The sequence below is a fragment of the Panthera pardus genome, unplaced genomic scaffold, assembly GCF_024362965.1.
Source record: "Panthera pardus isolate Hobbes unplaced genomic scaffold, ASM2436296v1 HiC_scaffold_24, whole genome shotgun sequence".
In the NCBI taxonomy this organism is placed as follows: domain Eukaryota; kingdom Metazoa; phylum Chordata; class Mammalia; order Carnivora; family Felidae; genus Panthera; species Panthera pardus.
This window is the reverse complement of record NW_026526810.1, coordinates 128262636-128289956: the sequence shown is the minus strand read 5'-3', so window position 1 is coordinate 128289956 and position 27321 is coordinate 128262636. Positions and strand designations below refer to the sequence as shown.

Here is a 27321-nt window from a genome sequence, read left to right as displayed (position 1 = left end):
TGTCCCATTTGTCACCTATAATGTTTAAATAAGAAAACCTACATCCCAAGATTTTTGTGAGGATTAATTGAGAAAATGTCTGTAAAACCCAATATAATGCTGGTCCGTAACTGTGTTCAGTCAGGATAAGGTGAAAGTATTAAGTGAGACAGAAGCAGCTAGAACAATGTCTGACAAACAGCCATTGCTAGATCAATAGTAATACATGGAGCAGAATGATTCATTTTTTTCCCATGATCTCTTGTTTCCTGCATAGAATGCCATGGTCAGCTAGGATGGGGGTTCCAAGAGAGTCACTACCCCAGGGCCTTGGACAGTGCCTGGCAGGTAGCAGGCACACAATGACACACTTGAAAGAATGAAGGTGGACGGAAGTACAGTCACAGCAATGGACTGAAGAATGGATGCCGGTAGACACAGGCATCTTGTTCAGATCGGCCAAGAAAAGATGAAAGAGTAGCTCTGATCTCAGTAGACACAGACTGAGCTATTCTGGGGAGACATGGTTGACTGGCTCTTCCTAGCAGGTAGGGTCACAGGGGTAAACGGAAGCTGCTGTCAGCCTGCCAGGCTTCTGGGATGCTCTGAACAGGCGAATCTCATCATGCGGCTTCTCCGTTTAAAACCTGTCAGTGGTTTCCTTTTGCTGTTAGGATAAAATCCCAACTCCTTCACAGGCCCTGCCAGCCTTTCTGCTTATCTCTAGCTGCTCTCCTCCTGTCACTCCATTGTCTGGCTGCACATAACCCTTTCTGGTTCCTAAATAGGATCATGCTATCTCTGGCCTCTAAGTCTGAACCCATGTGTTCCTCCTGCCTCAAATTTGCATTTTATCCACTCATGATCCCTTCTCCCTTTGACATCTAGAGTGTGCGTATCTTTCAGGTGTCAGCTTACATGCGAGTGACACATGACACATGACAATTTAACCCTCCCCAAACTTGCCCACCCTCAGGGTGAGGTCAGAGGCCCCTGCTGCATATTCCCATAGCTCTTTGTATTTGTTCTGCCTTTGCCCCTATTACACTGTAAAGCAGTTTCCTGGTCTTCCCCGGAAAACTGAAATGTCCACACACAGTGATTTTAGTCTGTTTTCATCACTTTACCACTCGGTGCCTAGAATAATACCTGTCGACACCCTATAAACATTTGTTGAAGAAGTGAATCAGTTTCCATATCCAGACTGCATTAAGCTCCATGGGGTCTGGTTCTGAATCGGTTCTTACGGCATCAGCAAACAGTGCCTGGCACATAATAGTTACTCTTCAAATATTTATCAAATAAATTTCATTTGATACTGGTTCCCCATTCATACATCACGTCATGCTTATTGCAGGGATATATTGAGAAGTTGAATATTCCAGCCATTTCATGTATTTTATTAGTGCTTCCAAATTTTTTCCTTTTTTTATATTCAAATTATCCACTTAACAATATTCAAATATTCTCTACTATCCATGATTTAAAATACCAATGATACCAATTTCCATTTTTTAAAAAGGTACTATTTACCTTCATTGTTTTAATTAATAGTATTACTACCACTAAAGCCAATATTATTTTTTCTGAATTCAGAATAAGCCCACCAGAGACCATCAAAGCCCAAAAAACAGGTGTTAACATCTCTTAACACTTGGCTTTCATCAGGAACATAAATCAGACACCTGAATTAAGTTAAATCCCCTTTGAATCACCTCAAATCATCATGGGAAAGACAAGTAATACCAAGAAAGAAGGAGATTCTCAGAGGATCAGTGTACAATCTCACAATAACTTGAATAAAAGCTATCTTTGCCAAAATATCCACTTCTCCTATTTTCATGAAAATATGTAGACAACTAGGTGGGGGGACAGAGCAGGCAAGGACATCAGAAACTCCATTAAGCATAGGTTCCTTCTTTGATTTTATAATATACAAACATAAACAATAGGACTCAAGGTGTTCTTTTGTTTGTTTGTTTGGTAAATACACATCTTTACATTTAAATTCAACGTTTACTTCTTGGTTATTACACAAATATTCACCAATTGTTGACTCTTCCTGTCCAACCAGGCTCTCACGGTCTCTTAATTTTTATTTAGTGTATGAACTGGTAATGTCAAACGTGCAAGTCTTCTCCAAGCAGAATTAGCCAGCTGAGGTTTTGCTAAATGGTGGGCGAACCAGCGGCAATACTCACTGCTCACACCTTTGATTCAGCTTAGCGATAGTTAACACCCACGCCAGGTGTACAGCGAATGAGACTAAGACTTAGGCTATTTGCTGCAATGTCATAAATGCTCTTGAAATTGACTTTCATTAATTGATTTTATAACACCTAGTTTCAGAAAGGGTTTATGACAATGTCTCAAGGCACATAAATATAATCCAGCAAGACTAAAACAAATAATAAGTAGGTGAGGCAAATGTGGCCGAAGAGAATTAAAATGGGGCATCCCAGGGCTTATTCTCATCTTACCTGTGTACTGCAAGCCCCTGTATTCACTTATTGCCCCAGGAGGTTTTAAATTGGGCCAGTAATGGAACAACATCTGTACAGCCGGAGGTTTCACTTGTGAAGGCCCATAGGCAATCACGTATAAAAGATCCTAAAGGAAACAGGAAGCATATTTTGACTTAGCATCATCAAATAAAAATACAAACAGCTCACTTAGTATTACCAAAGCAGTTAAAATTCCAATAGAAGGGTTGGGTGGTTAATTTCCCTGACATCTCATTACCTACGTCTGTTTCTCAGATGAGATCATCTGAGATTAAAACATTATTTTTTATTATTCATTTATTGGTTCTGTAAATAAGCCCTCCCTAATTCGCCCTCCAGGTAATGGGCAAAACTACACTGTCTTTTAACAAATTCTTCTCTATCCAGGATAACGTTAAAGAAAGATTTTAGAATAGCATAAACCAGTTTGCCAAACACTGCATTTTAAAAATAGTTTTCTAAAACATATTTCATAACATTCACATCTCCTATTTGAAAGAAGACAGATTCTTGAGCACCATTTCGAATTAAATAAAATTGTCATGTAATATAGTATTTGCTAAATTATAAGAATAAGAGATACTCAATTACTTTTTCTGTCAGGCTACTGTGTTAGTCAAGTAACATTTCTGCTTTAAATAGTAAGTTAACCAGGGAGGAAAGAACTCCAAGTTCTGCCACACCAAAATAATAAGACACCAATAAATTTGACCTTTGTTTTGCAAACAATTTTTACTATATTATATAAATTAAGTTTGTGGCAATGAGTTAAATTTGGCCCAAAACTTACTTTCCAGACTTCTTGCTTATATTTCATGAGGCATTCCAATAATTGACAATGATACACTGTGAGGAAGAAAATATAATTTGAGCATGAATTGTAAATACTAGATAAAATATCCTTTGAGATATAATAAAATATATTAGTATGACTTTACACTCTAATCATTAAATTAGAAGTTACTTATTTCCAAAAGAATAAAATTGGATTACTATCTTACAGATACATAAGAATAAACTCAAAATGGTGGAGCCTGGGTGACTCAGTTGGTTGAGCACCCAACTTTTGATTTCAGCTCAGGTCATGATCTCATGGTTCCTGGGATCGAGCCCCCCATCAGGAGCCTGCTTAGGATTCTCTCTCCCTCTTTCTCTGCCCCTCCCCAACTCATGTGTGTGTGTGTGTGTGTGTGTGTGTGTGTGTGTGTGTGCAAGAGTGCACATGTGCACGCATGTGTGCCCGCTCTCTCTCTCTCAAAATATACAAATAAGTATTTTTTTAAAAAAGAATAAACTCAAAATGGGGGCACCTGGGTGGCTCAGTTGGTTAAGCGCCAGACTCCGGCTCAGGTCATGACCTCACGGTTCGTGGGTTCGAGCCCTGCATCGGGCTCTGTGCTGACAGCTAGAGCCTGGAGCCTGCTTCAGATTCTGTGTCTCCCTCTCTCTCTCTGCCCCTTCTTGGCTCACACTGTCTCTCTCTCTCTCAAAAATAAATAAACATTAAAAATTTTTTAAAATTAAATAAGAATAAACTCAAAATGGATTAAAGACATAAATGTGAGACCTAAAACCATAAAACTCCTAAAAGAAAACATAGGCAGTAAACTCTTGGACGTCAGCCTTATTAGCAACATATTTATGGATCTGTCTCCTTAGGCAAGGACAACAAAAGCAAAAATTAACAAATGGGCCTACACCAAAATAAAAAGCTTTTGCACATTAAAGGAAACCATCAACAAAACAAAAAGGCGACCTACTAAATGGGAGAAGATATTTGCAAGTAATATGTCTGATAAGGGGCTAATACTCAAAACATAAAAAGAATTCACACAATTCAACACCAAAAAAACAAATAATTTTATTAAAATATGGGCAGAGGACCTGAACAGACACACAGATAGCCAACAGACACATGGAAAGATGCTCAACATCACTCATTATCAGAGAAATGCAAATCAAAACCCCAAAGAGCTAACCCTCACACCGGTTAGAATTGCTAGCATCACAAAGACAAGTAATAACAAGTATTGGCAAGGACAGGGAGGAAAGGGAACCTTTGTGCACCATTAATGGGAATGTAAATTGGTACAACTCTTGTGGAAAACAATATGGATGTTCTCAAAAAATTAAAAATAGAAAAACACCACTGGAGGGGTTGTGGGAGGGGGGATGGGCTAAATGGGTAAGGGGCGCTAAGGAATCTACTCCTAAAATCTTTGTTGCACTATATGCTAAATAATTTGGATGTAAATTTTAAAAAATAAAAAAATAAAATAAAATAAAACAGAAAAATACCTATGATTCAGTAATTCCACTACTGGGTATTTACCCAAAGAAAACAAATACACTAATTTGAAAAGATACATGTAACCCTATGTTTATTGCAACAGTATTTACAAAAGCCAAGATAGGGCAGCAACCTAAATGTCCATCAATAGCTGAATGGATAAAGATGTGGATATAATATATACAATGGAATATTATTACTCAGCCATAAAAAAGAATGTAATCTTGTCATTTGTGAAAACATGGACAGAACCAGAGAATATTACACTAAGTGAAATAAGTCAGACAAGGAAAGACAAATACCATATGATTTCACTTATATGTGGAACCTAAAAATCAAAACAAACAAACAGAAACAGACTCATAAATACAGAGAACAAACTGATGGGTGCCAGAGGGAAGAAGAGTGAAGGATGGGCAAAATAGGTGAAGGGGATTAAGAGGCAGAATCTTCCAGTTATAAAATAAATAAGTCATAGAGATGAAAAGTACAGCAGAGGGAATACAGTCAACAATATTGTAATAATATTGTATGGTGACAGATGGTTACCACATTTATCACAGTGAACACTGAGTAATGTACAGAATTGTTGAATCACTATGTTGTACACCTGAAACTAATATAATTGTATGTCAGCTATACCTCCATAATAAATTTTTTAATAATAACAAAAAATTTTAATAAAATAAAAAATTACTTATGTCCTTATAGTATTCATACATTTCAAAAATCATGTAAGCCCTTGACTTTATCAAGCTTTTGACTGAGATCCTTCCTCTTATTAACAAAAGAAATATTAAGGAAAATCCCTAGCAACAATAATCATATAATATAAACATATCAATGAGATCAAGAACTACATAGGATAAAAAACTGCCCAATAGGATTGTGATAAAGCCTCATATTTATTGAGGGTTCATTATGTGCTGGGTATTGTTTTAGAAGTCTTATACATATTATCTCATAACCACCATGTTGCAATTAGGAAACAGGCTTAGTTTCCTATCTTGCCCAAGGTTAAACAAATAGCAAGTAACAGAATGATAGATTAGAATGGGAGTCTTTTATCATTCAGTCACCAATTTCACCTTGTTGAGGAATTCTTAGAAGCTATGCAACAGCAAGCTTCTTTGATTTGCTTATGTTTACTTGCCTATGTTTACTTGTCACCTAGTTAGACACCTGTTTTGCATATTCCTGAAGCTGTCGTCCAACCCTATCACAGCACTGAACCAGGTTCCACTTTGGTCACCAGTGACCTCTGTCATTGAATTCAATGGACATACTTCAATCTGCCTCTTATTTGACCTTCAGAAGCACTCAGTAGTGCTGACGGCTGTCTCCTTTTCAAAATACTCTCTTCCCAGGGCACCTGGGAAGGTTGAGCCCAATCCATTGAGTATACGACTTCATCTCAGGTCATGATCTCACGATTAGTGCGTTCGAGCCCTGCATCAGGCTCTCTGCTGTCAGGGTGGAGCCCGCTTGAGATCCTCTGTCCCCCTCTCTCTCTGCCCCTCCCCTGTTCATGCTCTCTCTCAAAAATAAACATTTAAAAAAAATTAAAAAATAAAAACCTCTCTTCCCTTGATTTCATGACTAACCCTCTTTTATTACCTGTAGCTGACACTACTGTTGCTACTCGAACACTATCAACAACCCTTTCTTCCTCGTGTATCTCCCAATGCACAGACTACAAAGCAAGACACATTCCCAGAGCCCCTGGCAGCTAGAGATGGCCATGTGACTCAGCCCTGGCAAGTTAGACCTAAGAAAGAATCCACTGGGGGCTTCTGAAATATTTTTCCTCTGTGATGAAAGAGGGACAACAGGAGACCTTTCTCTAATTACCCTGACTGATCCTGTTACCTGTTTGTGGATGTGATTATTCAAGAATATAACAAGTCCCACTGTGACAGCCATCTTGCAAATATGAGAAGTCCAAGAGAAACACAAAGACGCCATCTCAGTCCCCTGATACTGTGGCGCTGTCTGTAAGACTTCCTACTAAGTAAACAAAGTAAACAACAAACGATCTTGTAGTTCAAAACACATCCTAACAGATACAGCCTCTCTGCCTCCTTGACAAGTTCATCCTCTTCTACTAGATCTTTATCTATTGGAGTCCTTGAAAGCCCAATCATAAGCCCACTCCACTTTTCATTCTATGCTCTCCTCTCCCCTAAGCAATCTCACACTCATATACAACTTCAGTTACCATCTATATGCAATTCAATAAAGGTCATTGAACATTTATGTGTAGGTTCAAGGTTCATTACCTCTAGCCCAGAGCTCTGTACGGAGTTCCAGACTCATAATTCAACTTCCTAATTACCACTGCCTCTTTTTGGAATATTTATTGATTTGTCAATATATTAGGACCTATAAAAGAGTTCTGCTCAAAGTATCTTAAAAATTCACATTTTAGGGGCGTCTGGGTGGCTCAGTCGGTTGAACGTCCGACTTCACCTAGGGTCATGATCTCACAGTCTGTGAGTTCGAGCCCCGCGTCGGGCTCTGTGCTGACGGCTCAGAGCCCGGGGCCTGTTTCAGATTCTGTGTCTCCCTCTCTCCCTGCCCCTCCCCCATTCATGCTCTGTCTCTCTCTGTCTCAAAAACAAATAAATGTTAAAAAAAATTTTTTTTTAAATTCACATTTTAAATGGTAATTTATATATCCTTATATATATCCTTATACATTAAAACAATTGAAAATTTTGATCTTAATTTTATAATAATATATTCAATTTTTTATGTTAATTATGTGATTACTAACTTTTTTTAAAAACTTGTTTTATTTTTTATTTTTTAAAAATTACATCCAAATTAGTTAGCATCTAGTGCAACAGTGATTTCAGTAGTAGATTCCTTAGTGCCCCTTCCCCATTTAACCCATCCCCCCTCCCACCACCCCTCCTGCAACCTTGTTTGTTCTCCATATTTAAGAGTCTCTTCTGTTTTGTCCCCCTCCCTGTTTTTATATTATTTTTGTTTCCCTTCCCTTATGTTCATCTGTTTTGTCTCTTAAAGTCCTCATATGAGTGAAGTCATATGATTTTTGTCTTTCTCTGACTAATTTCACTTAGCATAATAGCCTCCAGTTCCATCCACGTAGTTGCAAATGGCAAGATTTCCTTTTTTTTGATTGCCAAGTAATACTCCATTGTATGGATATACCACATCTTCTTTATCCATTCATCCATCGATGGACATTTGGGCTCTTTCCATACTTTGATTATTGTTGATAGTACTGCTATAAACTTGGGGGTGCCTGTGTCCCTTCGAAACAGCACACCTGTATCCTGTGGATAAATGCCTAGTAGTGCAATCGCTGGGTCGTGGGGTAGTTCTGTTTTTAGTTTTTTGAGGAACCTCCATACTGTTTTCCAGAGTGGTTGCACCAGTTTGCATTCCCATGCCTCTTTTTTTTTTTTTTTTTTTTTTGAGGAAGCTGATTTATTTGCAGTGTTGTGTTTTGGTCATATGGAATTATTACTGAGATTATGCATGAGGTTTTTTTCCAGTTTTATTGAGATATAATTGACATTTAACATTGTATTAGTCCAAGATATACCATCTCCTCTTCAACATCTCAAAGACATCTTGAACACAACATGTCCAAAACAGATCTCATGAGCTTCCCTCAGAAGCTTGGTTTTCATCTTCTAGTGTCTCCTTTCTCAATGAATAGAACCACCATGCATTCAGTTATGCAAGCCAAAAATTCACTATATCTAATACGTCACCAACTCCTATCAATTTTACTTTTTAAATACTACTTTTCTTGGTCTCAACTGCCCCTGACTTTTACATGCCAAGACAAATGCAAGGGCTCCTCAAGAGTCAATCTACATCCACTCTGGTTCCTTTTTCTTTTATTTATTTATTTATTTATTTATTTATTTATTTATTTATTTATGTATTTATTTATTATTGAGAGAGAGAGAGAGAGCACAACCTGGGGAGGGGCAGAGAGAGAGAGAGAGAGAGAGAGAGAGAGAGAGAGACACAGAATCCGAAGCAGGCTCCAGGGTCTGAGCTGTCAGTGCAGAGCTTGACACAGGGCTCAAACCCACAGAACATGAGAGCATGACCTGAGCTGAGGTCAGACACTTAACTGACTGAGCCACCCTGATTCAGTTTAAAATCTACTCTCAACTGCAGTCAGGGTGACACAAGTACAACTACCCAAAGTCCTCCAGAGCCTTCATATTAGACTCAGGATAAACACAGGACTCCCAAGCAGAGCCCACATATGCTGCATGTTCTGGCCCATAGATGTCCACGATATTACCTTCCATAAGGCAGCCCTTACACTGAGCTCCAGCTGTACCAATCTCTCAGCCCACCTGCTTACCAGGCTCTCTTCTGACACATGAGACTCTTCTATTTGAACCCCTTACCCCTTGTAGGCCTTGTGAATCCTACGCATCCTTCAGTCCTCAGACCAAAGGTTACTTCCCCAGAGAAGCCCTCTCTGACATCTTCATGAAAAGAAAAACCCCAGAGCGCCTGGGTGGGTGGCTCAGTCGGTTAAGCATCTGACTTCGGCTCAGGTCATGATCTCATGGTTCCTGGGTTCGAGCCCCACATTGGGCTCTGTGCTGACAGCTCAGAGCCTGGAGCCTGTTTAGGATTCTGTGTCTCCCTCTCTCTCTACCCCTGCCCCACTCGTGCTCTGTCTCTCTCTCCCTATCTTTCTCAAGAATAAATATTTTAAAAAAAGAAAAATCCCCTCTTATAGAGTCTCATAGTACAAAGTGCATCTTTCAAAGTGCTTATCACAGCTGAAACTTTATATTTGCTTTTAAAATTACTTAATTAATGTCTTCTCCCACCACTACCATATAAGCTCCATGAGGCAGGGGCAGAGGTCAGTTCTGTTTTGCTAACCATGGTGTCTCCAGTGTCTGGCACGGACTAGATATTCAGTGACTATTTACTGAAAATATAAATAGCCCTCTAGAATTGGAATGTTGTCATTAAGGCATCAATGAGTTCACAAGTACAGATGTTCCAGACCACTTTCTCTTTCTCCATATGGCTGTCACTTGAACCCAGTTCACAGTAGTCCACTGACTGTCCCATGAACACACCTGGAGAGTCCCTGTGTTTAAACTGCTTGCCCTCCCAGATTGTCCCACTTACCCTCTCAATCAAAACTTTATCCATATTTTAAGACCCACACTTTGCTCAAGTGGCCCAAAGCCTTTCCTGATCATTCCAATCCATAGAGTTCACTCCCTCTGATGAATTAATACTATCTATAGTACACATTTTGTACTTTCTACATTCTACTTTACATTGTAAATTAATGATTTATGTGAATATGCCTCATATTTCCAATTAGACCTAAGGTCTACAGCAAGCACCATACCTTGTATTTCTGGGTGGTTTTCACAATGTCTAGCTCAGAGCAGTGAACAAAGGAATCAATCAGTTGAGCAGGTCTATGCTTCATCCTTGATATACAATGGGCTACAAGGACCAAGCTGCCACTTGCTGTCTTCCCCAATAAAAATTCAAATGACAAAATGACGCCCTACCACTTGGTCCCTGAGAGCCCCCTGGTGGATATCGCCTCACTCTTAACAGTTTCCCACAACATAAGACTAGTTTTGAGTCCCAAGTGTAATTTTTAGCATGGAAAAGCTGGCTATAAACATTCCCCATGAACAGATCAAGATACAGATTTGGGAATAACAGAAGTAACGCAGCCTGATCATAGTGGTTTTCCAGTGAAACGCTCAACTCCGAGAAGAAAATGGCAGATTGCAGCAACTTGCATAGCTCTTTATTGAGCATTTACAAGGTGTCTGTCACTATGCTACGTAAGCATTTTACATATACTTAACTCATTAAATGCTCACAACATTTTAAGGCATTGCAGAAATTACTATTCCTGTTTTAGAAATGAGGAAACTTGATCTTAGGGAGGTTAAAAAAACTTGCTCAAGGTTAACACTAACTGGCAATTTGCTGGTGAGCTCAGATATGACCCGCAAACCTCTAACCTCATAATTTTAGGGCCCCTACTCTACTGTCTCCCAACTTAGAAATTAGGATCAAAGGCTCAGGATGAGATTTCAACTTACACCCTCCAAATGAAGGGTGTTTTCAAAAAATAATATATAATAAATATAAATGACATTTTGAGGGCCCTCCAAGCCAGAGTGAGATAGGAGACAGAACTTCCAAAAAACTATACGTTTTAATTACTCATATAATAATCACAAGCCATTTCATATTTAAAGGGTAATACTCCAAATGAAGAAGCATTAAGGTTTCAAAATAAAACACTTTTGGGGCACCTGGGTGGCTCAGTTTGTTAAGCATCTGACTTCAGCTCAGGTCATAAGCTCACAGTTTGTGAGCTCTAGCCCAATGTCGGGCTCTGTGCTGACAGCTCAGAGCCTGGAGCCTGCTTCAGATTCAGTGTCTCCCTCTCTCTGCCCCGCCTCACTTCTCTTCTCTCTCTCTCTCTCTCTCTCTCTCTCTCTCTCTCTCTCTCTCAAAAGTAAATAAACATTTAAAAAAAAAAACACTTTTAGGGGCAGCTGGATGGCTCAGTCAGTTGAGCCTCCGACTTCGGCTCAGGTCATGATCTCACAGTTTGTGAGTTCGAGCCCCGTGTCAGGCTCTGTGCTGACAGCTCAGAGTCTGGAGCCTGCTTTGAATTCTGTGTCTCCCTCTCTCTGCCCCTCCCTTGCTCATGCTCTGTCTCTCTTTTTCTCAAAAATAAACAAACATTAAAAAAATTGTTTAAACGCTTTTTAAAATAAACAACAATAAATTAAAAAATAAAATAAAACACTTCTTCCCCATCCTGCGTCAAAAATGTAATTATTATTTATTATGTAATTAAGCAGAAGATTGAAAACAGTGCCACCAAATTTGTTCACTTTCTATATAAACAATACATGAAAATTAAAATTGAGTTCATATCATAGCATGTGATGCCAACAGTCAGCCCCTTTTTCAGGTCAGTTTCCCAAAGTTCATATGCAATTATACTCATGAATGAAAAGCAAATGATACAGATGAATGGAAATGACACCAGTCCAACATGAGTCATAAGAGAAGAAATACAAGTCAAAACAACAAGATATTCTTCTTCATCTGTCTGACAGAATACAAACTTTGATAATGCTCAACGACAGGTTACTGTACTCTCCTATGTAGTTAGTGAGACTACTGAAATGATCAAGTCCCTTAACTTATTAATCCCTCTTTTATGAATTTGTTCTAAAGAAATAATTGGAAATGTAGTAAAAAATTCATGTTCAAGGAGACTCGTGTGGCACTGGAGTAGCAAATTCACAAAGTATTAACAGTAATTATCTTCAGTCATTAGAATTGCAGATGATTTCTTACATTTCTAATTTAACTTATTCCTATATACTTACATTCAATTTCTAGTCAGTGTTCTAAAATTGCCCCAAACATTCAAAAAATATGACCAGCCAGCAAGATTACTGCTAATAGCAACAGGCAAGGTGAATTTATTTCAACCCGAAAATCTGTCTTGTAACACATCCCCAGTTGTCTATCCACAAAGAAAATCTCTTCCCACATGAGAATTTCTAGCTTACTTATTTCATATCTTGTTTAACAACTGTTTCTGAAATTAGTCAAGCCATTCAAAAGGCCACTTACCTGGGTTGGATGTGTATTGCATTGCAATCATTAGCATGGATGACGCAGACAGATTAACATGGGCAGGAACGCCTTCTCTTCTTGAGGAACCCACTGAAACAAAAAATCTTTTGATTAGACACAATTAGTCTGTATGTATACTTCTTGTCATACAGCATGATAGCTGAGAGGAAACTTTGTTTAAAAGTCTGAACCAATTCAGTGGATGTTTTGCACAAATAAAAGCACAAATTCTGTCCTAGCATACAAATATTACATCTGTCATCATCAATAGCACACATTTGGTAAGAATCTCCAAGGAGAAGAAAGAGTGCCAGAGCGTGATGTCATGGCTTTATCAGAAATATACTTAGATGCAATCTCTGCTCCCAAGATGTTTACATCTAGGTGGAAAAGAAAGAAAAAACAAGATCCTCATGTGCCCAAATATAAAGGCATATTGAAGGTTATCTCAATAAAAGTAAAAATAAAAGGTTTATTTATTTTGAACTCAACTTGAATGTATCACCTTTCAGAGATGCAAATGAAGTAATAGTCCACTTATAATAGGGGCCTTATTAATTCAGTTACACAAATTTCAAATCATGTATTATTAAAAAAATTGTCTATTAATTTAAAAATTATTTTCAGCTCTCACATATCATTTAACAATTTTATTCAAACCTTCACATGTAACTCAGCAGCAGCATCTTCATCACCATGAGAACCACTTTTTTACTTTTCCAGAGCTTACCATCTTCATATCCAACTGAGTTGTTTGAAAGAATGCATTTTTCGAATCTGTGAATAACACTGTCACTGAACATTTTAACCTGTGCCACAAGTATTCAGTCACAAAGCAAGCTGGTTTCTTCAAAATTCATCTTGTAGCTGTGTATCCATGGTCTCCACATGATAATCACTTACATAATGCTTTTAAGACATCTTTAAGTGGCTTGTTTACGATGCATCCAACACTATATTACATTTCTTTCTCTCTCCTTTTTAGTGGTATGTCAGGGAACTCCAACAAGCATTCAAAACTAGCACTGATGGAGGTCATTCGGGATAACACTCCACAGAGCTGCTGTCTCCAAAGAGTACTTTATTATTCTAACCAGTAATTGAGAGAGGGCTCACATAGAAGAAACTTTAAAAGCACTGAAACATAAAATGAATTCCTTTTCTCAGGGATAATTGCAGAAGTAGGAGGAATCTCTCCTTATAGTTAGGTTTGTGGCAGATCATCAAGAAAGCATGAGCAGAACGGTGTAGAGTGAGTATGACACCCTCAGTCAACCCTCAGTTTCCTCCACACAATAGAGAAAACCACTAATGTGGGCAACAACAAAAAAATCAGTTGACCCACAAATCTGCTTTATTTTATTTTTATTATATTTTACATTAAAGTGCAGTACGTGGAAATAGTATCTCAACTCCATCCATTAAGAATAAGGCAACTTATAATCATACACATGGATAAAAGAACCATTAAAACACTACAAGATTTGTCATGTAATAGAGAAAACAGAAAATTTTAACATGATTCTATTCTTTTCTTTAAGTAAAAGAAAGACTTTGAGCACCACAATGGATGGTTTACAAGAGCTTTACAGACATAAGCAAACAAATAAAGAAAAGGGATCTATCATTATGTTCTATTTACCCGAATTTGCTTTTATTAATCATTCACAGCTGGGATGCTGCTACCGCCACCAAGCTGGTGATATTCAGGTAGATGAACTAGTTTGGCTGTGCAATATAAATGGGTACTAATAATTATACAAAGATATGCAGATCATGTCAATGCTCTTAGATGGTAAAGTTGATTAATCAAATGAGATTAATCAAGGGAAGAGAACTTTGAGCCAAATACTAAAGAACAAGATGCATTTTCTCTCAGATTTAGCCAGGGAGCTTGTTAAAATTCAGCTTTGGGGCCCGTATCTAGAGTTTAACTCCATCAGTTTGGAAGCAGAAAAGGTACAAGTTTAATAAGCACATCATGTGACTCTGATCAAGGGGGCCCTTGAGCCTTGTGGGAGAAGCATTACTAGAGGGACAGGAAATAAGAAAGGAAGCACTCAGTAAGGTGTCTAGATGTGGGAGCAAGAAGTGCATGCCCCGGTGCCCTTTGTTCAGGGCGGTGGCAGGAAAATCTAGTCTCTGACACACTCGAAGAAAAATAATTACATACGTTTAAATAATTATCTATATCTGTATCTATATCTATATATGTATACACATCTATATATGGTCCTCCTGGGACAAGTGTTTTCACCTTTGTTTAAATTCATCTGAAACTTTTTAATAATAAATGTTTCTAAAAAAAAAAATAAAATGACTATTAAGGGAGTCTGAGAATCCCTGTGCCTGGAGGCCTTTAAAACTGGGAGAGATGCCCAAAATGTCTTGATGATTTAGGTGAAGTCTATTTGGAGACTAGCCCAAATGGCTCTGTGACCTTTGCATGTCCCTTTTACCCCTACAGAACCGTGCTCTCCGTCAAGTATGGTCAACCACAAAGCCAAAAGTGTTCCCCTGGTTCAAGCCCTAGGAAATTGGCTCCAGGACCTCTATAAACAGACAGGGCTTTGCAATTGCATAGCCTTCTGACAGACTGAATAAAATTACCACAATTCTAATTAATAAACATGCACAGGCACACATCATTTATTGAATCTTGGTAAAAAGGCATGATGTAAACAGATGTGTAGCTTGTCCCCGTGCGGGTGTATAAAGCCAAAGCTACATACAGTGGAAGGAAGAAGAGAATTAATCCAAATAAGAAAATTTTATATGTAATATTGTGCTCAGGAAATACAATTAAAAGTTTTAAGACCTATTTCCTGATCCTCCAGCACCACCAGAACAACCATTTCTAACCTTTCCTCTATGAGCCATAACTCATAGGAGCTTAATCTCTTCCTGCATCTTATAGTTCCTAATGTACTATCCCATACAGCTTTCTTACATGATTCTCACCCAAAAAACAATGAAGTATATAGGGAAGGCCATTTTATAAACAGAAATCAGATTATTTGCATGGGATCACCAACTTAATTATTAGGACGATAGCCCAAGTCACTTAACATCACAGCTAATGTTCTAGTGACTTATTCACTCAAAATTCATTTAAAAATTCAAAGAGTATTCTTCCCATAGCTCCCATGTCCCAGGCATTGTTCTTCCCCTGGAGACACAGTTGTAAACAAGACAGGTAAGCCTTTGTCCTTATGGAGCTTAAATGGTCAAGTTCTGCCATCCAATATGGTAGCCACTAGCCACATGTGGCTATTTAAATTAATTAAACTTCAATTAAATTAAAAATTCAGTTCTTCAGTCTCACTAGATACATTTAAAGCACTCAGTTACCATATGTGGCTAGTGTACTAGACAGCATGGAGGTTTTTTAAACATTTCCATCATTGCAGAAAGTTCTATAGACAGAGCTGTTCTAGAGGAAAAGGCAAACAAGTACCTGTGAAGAAATGTAAAGCAGGGCAAGGGAATAGGTAGAAAGTGATGGAGCGTCCTGATTTAGCTTGAGGGTAAGGAAAGGCATGTTGAAAGATGAGACACTTGAGCTGAGACCTAAAGAGAGTGAGGAAGAATCATAAGACCATCTGGGAGAAGGGCTACTGAGACACAGGAAAGCTTAGTGCCTTTATGAAACCGCAGAATGGCCAATGTGGATAGCATGGAGTGAACATAGAAGAGACAGTAATAAAACAGTAAGGTCAGCAGTGGCCAGATCACAGAGGGCCGTGTGGGCTAGGGAAGGACATTGAATTTGATTTGTCAGAGTAATGGAAAGTGATGAAGGAAGTGACATGGTCTGATTTACATGTTTGGAGGATGGCTCTGGCTGTTTGGTAGAGAACAACTGTAGGATTGCCAGGAGTAGAAGCAGGGAGACTGGTTCAGAAACTACTGGACTGGTCCAGGTGAGAGATGGTGATAAGAAGCGGTCTGAATTGGAATATATTTAAATAAACCCCACTAGCCTTATTATTTTTTAAGGGGTAAAGGTAGGAGAGTCATCTGGGAAGAAGAAACACATTCTGGTGCCATCCGACAGAACCATTTCCTGTGCTTGGGCAGACTGCACTGCCTGAATTAACAAGCATCTCTGTGTAATCACAGGTATTTGTATTCCATGAGATAGGGTTTGAGCATAAGATACCTATGCTTACCTTCAGAAGGGCCTATCAATTCAACATAATGGGAAGACTGCGACATCATGACCCAAAAGTCCATGCAGCATTACAATATTTGTAGACTGCTATATCAATGAAAATCATAGAGACAAGAGTGCCCATCAACAATGCAGAGGTGAAGTGCCTGACTGGCTCAGTCAGTAGAGCATGCAACTCTTGACCTCAGAGCTGTAAGTTCAAGCCCCATGATGGATGTAGAGATTACTTTAGAAAAATAAAATCTTAAAAAAAAAAAAATGCAGAGGTGTTTTGTCAGATTCTATGCGATCAAAACCTATTCTGGTCATTATTGTTACTATACAACAAACTCTAGCGGGGGAAAAATCCCAAGCCCCAGACGCTGGCCCCTTTCCCCAAGCTATGTTTAAAATAATAAAACTTTAGGACAACATGTGAATTGGTACAGTATATTGGAATTAGTTGCAATGGGATTTGACATGTCTGTCACATGACTGTGGATTTGGTCTGTTATACATTTGTTTAACATGACACAATATTCAAAGGCCATTGCTGTATGTTATCTTCTGGTCTTCACAACAAACATGGGCACGGGCAGGGGAGATCATGATAATTCACAATTTTACAGCTAAGGAAACTAAAGTTTGATGAGGTTAAGAGATTTGCCAATCGGCGAAAGACTACACAATTCAGCTCTTCTGGATTTCTATTCCAACATATTTCCACAAATTGAACAATAAAGCTCTTACAAAATAGTAAGACCTATTTTATAAAAACAATCATTAGTTAATAAAACAAATTTTATATCTAGAAGAATATTTAAATGTCATCAATATGTGGTGTTGGGTTCTGACTGTCTTTTTTTAAATATATATATTTATTGGTTTTTGGAGGATCATAGAAGCATCACAGGCATCCTCTGTAATAGTAGTAGAAGACAAATGATCCAGGGCTAATGGCCTGGAACCAGATACTCAATTAACCCACACAATTGCTTTTAAGTGCAAAGATCTAAATGAACCTTTATTTTTCCTAAGGGTAAGTGATTTTTTGAGGAAATTTAAGTCTAGGCTACCAAGATACACTAGAAGGGTCTTTCACCGATATCATCGCTCAGTCTTATTATCATCTTTGAAATAACACAGCCTATATCAATTAATGTTCATTTGGGATCCGCTTTTCTCTTCTTTGCCAATATCCATATCATCTTCCCAACATCCATATTTCAAGTTGGTCCACAAATCACAGACCCTTTATTGCAAAAAAAGAGGTTTCCATGGTGAAATGCTAATGACTTTTTCAATTCTTAGTACTCCTTTAATATTTTTAAAAACAAAAAACAGAGCCTATTGCACACATTTGGAATAAAAAGAAGTATATCTTATTTGTGGAAGGAGTTAAAAAGAAAAGATTATGTCAGATGAAATTTTTATAATAAATTGCAGTTTTCTCTGCAGCATATCAAAAGGAGTGATTTAAAATAAAGCCACAGTACTAGATTTATTGACAAAAATGATGGGAGGGCATAACTGACAAACACGCACGGCCCTTACATGGAAAGAACCGTAATACTTCATTAGATCCACTTCAGAGCTTGGCGCTTCATAGTCTATGTTCTTAACGACACTAACATTTAACACCTGAAAAACTGTCCACATTTTACATCTTGACCTTGCGAACACCACACCAAAGGCATAAAATCTGTCTTGTCTTGAAGATTTTATCAAATACTCAGAAAATGCAGCCTCCTTAATCCCCTAACATCTCCGTCCTGAAATGAAAACATTCTGGAAGAAGTTAAATGCTCCTCTCTCATTTCGGTCACAATTTCTACACATCGAAACAATTTCCAAAGACAGAAACGACATGGATGCAAGCAACAGACACATATTCTCACATCAATTCCTTTACACGTGATTAATCTGGAACCCGATTCCCTCGTTCTTTGGGTCTGTGTCTTTACAAAGAAACAAATACAAAAAAAACATCTCAACGGGGCGCCTGCGTGGCTCAGTCGGTTAAGCGTTTGACTTTGGCTCAGGTCATGATCTCGCGGTTCATGAGTTCCAGCCCCGCATAGGACTCTGCGCTGACAGCTCAGAGCCTGAAGCCTGCTTCGGATTCTGTGTCTCCCTCTCTCTCTGCCCCTCCCCTGCTCATGCTCTGTCTCTCTCTGTCTCAAAAATAAATAAAACATTAAAAAAAAAAAAACCCTCAATCATTTAATAGAATGTGGTTTTAAAGGGTATTACTACTGGGGTGCTTGGGTGGCTCAGTCGGTTAAGCAACCGACTCTTGACTTCAGCTCAGGTCATGATTTTGTGGTTCTTGAGTTCCAGCCCCACATCAGGCTCTGCACTGACAACAGGAGCCTGCTGAGGATTCTCTATCTCCTTTCTCTCTGCCCCTCCCCCACTCGTGCATGTGTTCTCTCTCTCTCAAAAAATAAACTTTTTTTGAAAAAGGGTATTACTACCATTTATTTTCAAAGATTTAAAGGCTCCTCAACCCACAGGGATGGTAACAATAAATGGAAGTCACAAGTAAGAAACTAAAACCAGAGCAATAGAGATAAATGAACTAGATCAACAACTGGGTTACAGGAAGACATGTGCCTCTTACATAAAATAAGATTGATGTTATTTAACCTAGAATTAGTAAGCCAGAAATAACCTTAGAGATGGAACATGTTTTCCAAAACTCCCCTTTACAGCTGAAAACACAATGGAGCCCCAGAGACATAAACAGCTTGTTCACAATTTAAATGAACACCAAGTTAATCTACCAATAAGTATTAAAATTCATACACATTTTGTAGACTCAACTTAATATTTTGTTCCCCTCAGTTGCCAAGGCTCACACATTTAAAGAAATAAGGATTCTAATGTGACTTTAAGACATGTTTTGGGGTCTGTGCTTCTAATTAAGTAGAAATTAATAACCAGGGATGAAGAAACAAATTGCCAGTCATCACAATGCTTGATCAGAGTGAAGCATAACTTCAGAGGCCTGATATATTCAATGCCTCTCCCTAAATTATTAACTTATTCCTAAGAAGGAGGGTAGAGTGAATTTAGATTAATTATTACAAAGATGCTCCTCCTCACCTGTAATTCTTTAAAAATAATAATAATAAATAAGAATTCCTATGCCTAAATTTCACAGTTAACATAAGTATACAATTCTAAGACTGTATTGAGAAGCAAGCGTTTGTCAGGTTACAGAGAACAAAAAAAAGAGAGAGAGAATGATCAATAATCTATTGCTTGAACCATACCATCGGTCTGCTAATGTTTCTGAATCACCATAAAATTTAGGCAGAAGACAGACTCTTTGCTTAAAAGACATGAAACTACAGGGGCGCCTGGGTGGCTTTGTCAGTTAAGCGCCCGACTTCGGCTCAGGTCATGATCTCACGGTCTGTGAGTTCGAGCCTCGCGTCGGGCTCTGTGCTGACAGCTCAGAGCCTGGAGCCTGTTTCGGATTCTGTGTCTCCCTCTCTCTCTGCCCCTCCCCTGTTCATGCTCTGTCTCTCTCTGTCTCAAAAATAAATAAACATTAAAAAAAAAATTTAAAAGAAAAAGACATGAAACTATAATTCCCTAGCTAAAATTAAGCTTAACTATAAAATAAGTAATGTAGCTTAAAGGTACCTATGTTTGCCACTATTGTTACATAGCAACAACTTTAATAAGATGATAAGCACATAAAATTAAAAATGGTGAAAAATGGTCACTAGGAATCGAATGTGACCAATAAAGGTATTTTAATGGCACAAAAGTTTAGGGAAGGAGAGCAGTAAACTAACACTTAGTGAACACCTGGCATTGAGCCAGCCAGCACCTTACCAATTTCCAGGTGAATCATCTCTGTTATCACAACCACCCAGGCAACTATTATGATTATTCTTCTTACATAGGTAAGAAACAGAAAGGTTAGGTAACTTGCCTAGGGCCACACAACTAGTTTGGCAGAAGAGCTGTGATTTAAATCTACATCTGTTTGGCTCCTAAATCCACAATCTTTTCAGGTTATCCGCTGAAGTATAGATTGATTCATAATCTAATTCTTTTTTTTTTTTAAGAGAGAGAGAGAGAGAGCACGCAAGAGCAGGGGAGAGGGGCAGAGGGAGAGAGAGAGAGAGAGAGAGATTATCTTAAGTAGGCGCCACTCTCAGCCCAGAGCCCAAAGCAGGGCTCGATCCCACGACCCTGGGATCATGACCTGAGCCAAAATCAATAGTAAGACATTCAATCGACTGAGCCACCCAGGCACCCCCTGTAATCCATTTCTTTACAAAATACTTTAGAAGGATTCTGATCATAAAAACCAACCCAATTTGGCTTTTTCTCTCTGCTCTCATGTGTGGAAAGCCTATTAGAATTAATCTGCAACACTTCTCCAAAGAAGACATCCAGATGGCCAACCGACACATGAAAAAATGCTCAACATCACTCATCATCAGGGAAATACAAATCAAAACCACCATGAGATACCACCTTACACCTGTCAGAATGGCTAACATTAACAACTCGGGCAACAACAGATGTTGGTGAGGATGCAGAGAAGGAGGGTCTCTTTTGCATTGTTGGTGGGAATGCAAGCTGGTGCAGCCACTCTGGAAAACAGCATGGAGGTTCCTCAAAAAACTAAAAATAGAACTACCTTACGACCCAGCAATTGCACTACTAGGCATTTATCCAAGGGATACAGGTGTGCTGTTTCGAAGGGACACATGCACCCCCATGTTTATAGCAGCACTATCGACAATAGCCAAAGTATGGAAAGAGCCCAAATGTCCATCGATGGATGAATGGATAAAGAAGATGTGGTATATCTATACAATGGAGTATTACTCGGCAATCAAAAAGAAGGAAATCTTGCCATTTGCAACTACGTGGATGGAACTGGAGGCTATTATGCTCCAGTGAGCATAGTGAAACAGAATTCAAATCAGCTCCACATTTATAACAAACTTGCACATGAGTTGCAAGCCTTTTTTCAAAGTGTTTTCATACGTATTGATTCACTTTATCATCACAACATCCCTGTGATGGGAAGTTAATGCTAGCATCATTCTGGAGATGAGGTATCAACAATGTGAGATGCCTAACACCACACAGCACATTTACAAGTGAAGCTGAAACTAGGATCTATATGTCCTGACACTGTCTATTGCTCTTCCCATCACAATCTTCTGCCTTCAGGTGCAAAAGATAAGAATTTCTATACCTGAGGCAGCACTCTCTCCATACTTTTTTCTTAAGTTACACAAAATACCATAGTTTCTATGTCAGTAATAGACTATGCCTTGATGTTTTCTTCCTACTCTATAAGATCAAATTATGCAAGTAAAACAATTCTAAGGTATAATCATCATTCATTTCTTTGATTCTCTCCATAATCATCATGCTGAAATGACAATTTAAATCACAGCACATGTATATAGCAAGTGATTTCATTATAATCTTGAAAATCTATAGCCTAAAACAGTGCAAGCAAATTCCATTCATACAATATGTTAAAAGAATCTAGTATTAGGTAAGATTGAACTTACATATAGCCATTGGTAGAAAAGATGTGCTAAGATATTCAATAATATCCTTGTGCAGAAATGGAGGAAAGGTAGCTAACGTTGATATCATCGTGTAGGGCAAAGTACTCAGAATATCATCATTGAGAAAGGGTAGCAAACATGTAGTTGTATAAAATATCGACTGTCCAAGATCTACAAAACAAAAGTGAGTAATCAGTCACTGAATATTTTGCCATTTAACAAAATATGCTAATTCTATATTTTTAGTTCTTATGAACTGGCTTAAATTGAAAACAGCTTTGCTCCCTTCTTATTAAGAGCTCTGAAACATAATGCTCAGTAGAGTGCATAGACAGTATATTTGTTCAATAAATGACTGGTGAATAACTGCATTAAGAAATATAAATATCGATTTCATGAGCTTTTCCTCAACCCTCTATCAATCTTCAGTAACACTGGGTATTCCTATTATTCCTTGATTTTAGAAACTAAAAGCACTTTCCACGTGATCATGAATCCTAAAATGTTGTCTAGCATTCTTACCATCATTACATTTTACACAAAGTAACTGTGGCACAAAGATGTTACATTATTTACCCAACGGAAGTTTTAGCAAAGTCAAGGGCAGGACCGGAAATAAAGCCAGGCTATCCCTGCCCCATCAACCAAAAAGCACAGTCTTCCTACATCTGGAGTGTTGAGCAATGAGGGAACATGCATCTTCCAGTACAGCAGCATATTCCGCAGGTGCCAAAGAAAGGAAGCTGTAAATTGATGTTGTGTGGCCCTGTGCATTCAGTTATCAATCATCACAGAAGGATGTACTACCTAGTGGTAATCTTCCTATCAACATCTTTAAGTGGGGAGAGGAAGAGTACCTACCTCACTTCTAGAAGGACTGTTAAGAGGCTTAAATGAGATTAATATAGAGTGCTTAACACAGCACATAATGTGTGCTCCACAAGTATGGCCATTGTTAAATATATTAATAGTGTTACTATTATTACCTGCACAAGGAGCAAAAATAAAGGACATTCAAAAAAACCATAACTATTTAGCTTTAGAATGCATGTACACCGAATCCCAATATACTGAATATATCTTTCTGTTTTTAAGTGGGCTTCATGCCCAGCGTAGAGCCCAACACAGGGCTTGAACTCACACCCCTGAGATCAAGACCTGAGCTGAGACCAAGAGTTGGGTGTTTAACTGACTGAGCCACTCAGACACCTCTACTGAATATATCTTTTGATACTTCTGGATCTCCCAATTTGTGTGTCATCAGTCAGGACCTGACAAGGAAGATGTGGATCACTTTCCTGTCCACTATAAAAGAAAATTATTGGGTTTGTTTGTCTCGCAGCAGATTTACCTTCTTAGTGCAATTTTGATGCCTAATGTTATTTCCAACTATCATGGAATTAACCTGCCATCTCAACAAGCACATCAACTGACAACAGAGAGGATGAGGCCACCCGCACGCTGGTGAGTGAGGGTCAGTCAACCTTGGCCTCAAGCTGATAAGACGTAAAATTCATAGGTTGTTTTACTAAGAATTAAATGAGGCTGTGCATGAAGGACACCTTAGCTGCATTGTAACGTAGTTACAGAACATTAGTGCTGAAAGGGGCCTGAGAGCCAATCTGGAATATCTTTCAAGTGAGGAAACTGAGGCCCGGAGAAGGAAAGTGAGGGCCCAAGATCGCCTGACAGCTGGGAGCTGAACTGTGTCAAGAATGCAGCTCTCACCAGTGCACAGCCCTTCCCCCTGTGGAGACACCGCCTCGAGCCCTGGAACGGTAGTTCACACGCTCAGTACACAAAAGAGTCACCCAGAGGGCTCAGTAAAAATTTGGATCCCCAGGACACACCCCTCAGCGATTCTTATTCCTAAATCCCAGTGTGGGACCCAGAATTCCATATTCAAACTCCCTCAGTGATTCCAGTGTTGTTAGGAAACACTGCTGAACTCCTTTTTTTACCTCTAAGGGAGAGTCTAGTTTTTTCCTCTCTTCTAAGAACAGAGAACACAGTCTACAGATAACAGTGAAGAGTAAAGTCGCAACATAGTTGTAGGTAAAAAGCAAATATATAAATCATTCCCCCTGAAATTGTTGTAATTTAACACAGTTAAATTGCAGTTAAATGGATTGTGAGTTATCAAACTGAATGCTTTTTATCTTAATAAAGGGGCTCTAACACAGTGGCCCAGCCCAGGACCAGGCAGGTCTACAGTGACCTCAGGACAGGTTGTCACAAAGGAAAAGTACTGATGAGACCACCACCACAGTAAGCTCTGGCAGTCTTATGTTCAGAGAGTCATCTCTTTGAAATTCTGAGTGGGTACAGGGATCACAGTAAAAGTGACTGGGCTCAAAACAGCTACAAAGTTACACAACAAGCAAATTTACAAATTTCTACATTTTTTTATATTCACTATAATACAGAACTGTAAATATAAGAAAAAAAAACAAATTCAACAATCATTATTTCATCATTTTTAAGAAAGTAGGTTTTTTTAAATTTTTTAATTAGGAACACATCTTGATAAACCATTAAACATTCTCTTAGGAGAGTTAGCTGCAAGTAAAGGGCGAAATAACTCCCACAACTCACTCATTTCCCAAATTCCAGTTTCTCTATGCAGTGAAACTTTGGGTATCGTACTTCCAGAGACCAAATTATCAGTGTTTTCAAGTTAAAATGCTGTTTTAACCCATGTTTTAAACATTCATTCTCTGGAAAAATCCCTTTTCTTACTCCATGGTTTTCCATTTGATTCTCACAAATATAATACTGAATAGTTAAACAAGAGATATTGTACTCCTTTTTATGGGTTAGAAAATGGTAAGCAAGTGAGATAATGACATTGGCTAAAACACACTGTGGAAAGGGAAAGCGTTAGGCAAAGAAGCATGCTCTTAGGTCACTGTCCCGAAGCACCCCTAATAGTGTGTAGTATATGCCACATACAGCTTATAGCAGCACCATATATCATACCGACCGCCAACACTTTGTAATAATAACTAGTGATCACTGGTTAAATTTGGAAGAGTTCTTAGAGATTTATTCTTATCGAACCTCCCGGATTTAAAAGACAGGAAAAGTAAGTCCCAGGGAGATTCTGTGATTTGCCGCGAAAAATCACAGGATTAGTCAGTGGATTTGACGTGCCCTTCAGGCTCCATCTCTTACATTTTATGGGGGGCAGGTTTCTAAATCTTAGCCCACAAATCATAATTCCAACAAGCACCTCCATGATAAGCAGGTAAATTCCCACTACAGCTCTACTCGTCCTTCCAGCCCATTCCCCTCCAAATGTAGGCCGACCTGGGTAACATCCCTCTGGTCATAAATGAGCGAAAAATGACAGGATGGGAAAAGCCATAATTAAGTTTCCATATAAGAAGGCTTTAGCCACACAAAGACCTTTTAAGCAATTTATTACAGTAACAACGGTCTCCAGCATCCATAAACATACACATACATTCTCAAAGATTTTGATTAAATGCTCACCGTGTTGGCCGTGCTGGAGTAAAGGAACTAGATCCAGAAGAGTCACCAAAGTCACGTAGAGGCCTTGATAGTCCAAAGAAGGGTAGTCTGACAAGTGAGCATCACGACTTTGCAGGCCGCGTTCAGAGGGAGCATCTCGCAGGACGCTGTAAAGGAGGGAGCGAGTAACAGTAGGGTTGATGGAACTGACCTGCGGTCTTAGAGATGGGGTGAGTGGGAATGGCACAGGAAAAAGACACATGGTCATGGGCACTGTCAAATTGGAGGCATCTTGGTTTTCCTTCTTCCCTGTGCGGGACAAAATGCTGTTGGGGGGACAAGGAAAAAAAAGAGACAACAAAGACACAAAGAACAGCACATTACATTGAAATGACACTCTAAAACAAATAATAAAACTCCAGATATATCCCACATAAGATGCAATTGCCACACCAGCAGTGTCTACACATCGAGCAGGGGTCACATAGCTTCGTGCTCAGAAATACCAATAACGCACGGTTTCTTTCGTGGAAATTGCATTGCATCTCATGTGTTATCTGGTTAGTAAGGAGCAAAAATATAAAAATGCATGTTTCAGTGCCAAACCCATGTTTTACAGTTTATCGGTTTGGTGAAGGAGAGGTTTCCTCGAAGGAAAAACAATGGTTTCATCTAATGAATTAGGGCTTTTATACTAATTAAAACAAGCTTTCAAGGCAAAAGAAGTTTTCAGCTAGACTGTCTTAATCGGGTAAACAAAAACCTGCAAAATATAGGTATGGCACTTGCAGAAACATGTTTTAGCAAAGAATAAACATGTGTGTTTATTAAGAAAGTCTTAAAAATCACATGTTTATTGCATCAAAATAATGTCTATATGTATATTATGATACTGTTTCATGACATTCTATCAGTATCATTTGAGATAATGAAGTTTAAACAGGCATATGAATTTAGAAATAATACATATTTCTAAAATGTTAGCTAAACTACATTGGAAAAGCTATAAAATAATATATAGTAGATGGTCCGTAGCATATGTTTGTGAACTAATGATAATGGTTATTTATGTGTGTTTTTTTTAATTTTGCATGTTGGGGAGGAAACATTTTATTTTATGAATACAAACATTGGTTTATTAAATAGTTACCTTCAAAATTCTAAAGACTAGGCAAGCAGTATCTGCCATATAGCTGCACATCATACAATAGTATCTTATATATTACTGCTGCTACTTACGTTATTATTCAACAAAACTCACTAAAAACTAAAGGAAAGATCATTTAGAAAGTTAAAAAAAAAAGTTTAATGGGAATAAAAATAAACTCTAGAAATAAACTAGCTTTCTTTTAGCCTTCATTTTTAAATAAAAGCCTTTTAGTAAAAGCGATAAAGCAGAAAACTTGTTAATTTAAAAATAGAAGAAATAACTGCTTGGCCAGATGTTTTAAGTTTTTAAAATTAGGTTTACTATTTATCATCAAAGACAATAGTTATACATTATAATGATAATCTCTGCTGCGCTTACAAAGTGCTTTTATATAGTACACTTATATGTGAATCAAAATAGATAACAATTTATAAATGTTTCATTACATAAAAATAACCTTGTTTTACACTTACTCTATGTGCATCAAACATTACTAAGTTCTTAGTTAATGATATTACATTTACAATTTTACAGTGGTGTGAAGAATTGGTTAG

At 38.2% G+C, this 27321-nt stretch overlaps 1 protein-coding gene across 22 annotated transcripts in view; it reads right to left on the bottom strand.

Moving 5' to 3' along the window:
• Nucleotides 1-27321, bottom strand: part of UNC79 (unc-79 homolog, NALCN channel complex subunit) — a 266834-nt gene that overhangs the window by 191418 nt on the left and 48095 nt on the right. For 19 of the 22 annotated variants that reach the window (XM_019462133.2, XM_053889744.1, XM_053889739.1 and 16 more), the window contains 5 exons: nucleotides 25639-25943; nucleotides 22144-22314; nucleotides 12430-12522; nucleotides 3274-3329; nucleotides 2460-2589 (listed from right to left, as the gene is read on the bottom strand). The exons of 1 other annotated variant lie outside the window; for it this stretch is intronic. In XM_019462133.2, the coding sequence (XP_019317678.2) occupies nucleotides 2460-2589; nucleotides 3274-3329; nucleotides 12430-12522; nucleotides 22144-22314; nucleotides 25639-25885 (697 nt within the window). In that variant the 5' untranslated portion in view covers nucleotides 25886-25943. The remainder of the gene's footprint in view (nucleotides 1-2459; nucleotides 2590-3273; nucleotides 3330-12429; nucleotides 12523-22143; nucleotides 22315-25638; nucleotides 25944-27321) is intronic. 2 more of the 22 variants (XM_053889743.1, XM_053889745.1) reach the window with 1 other exon arrangement.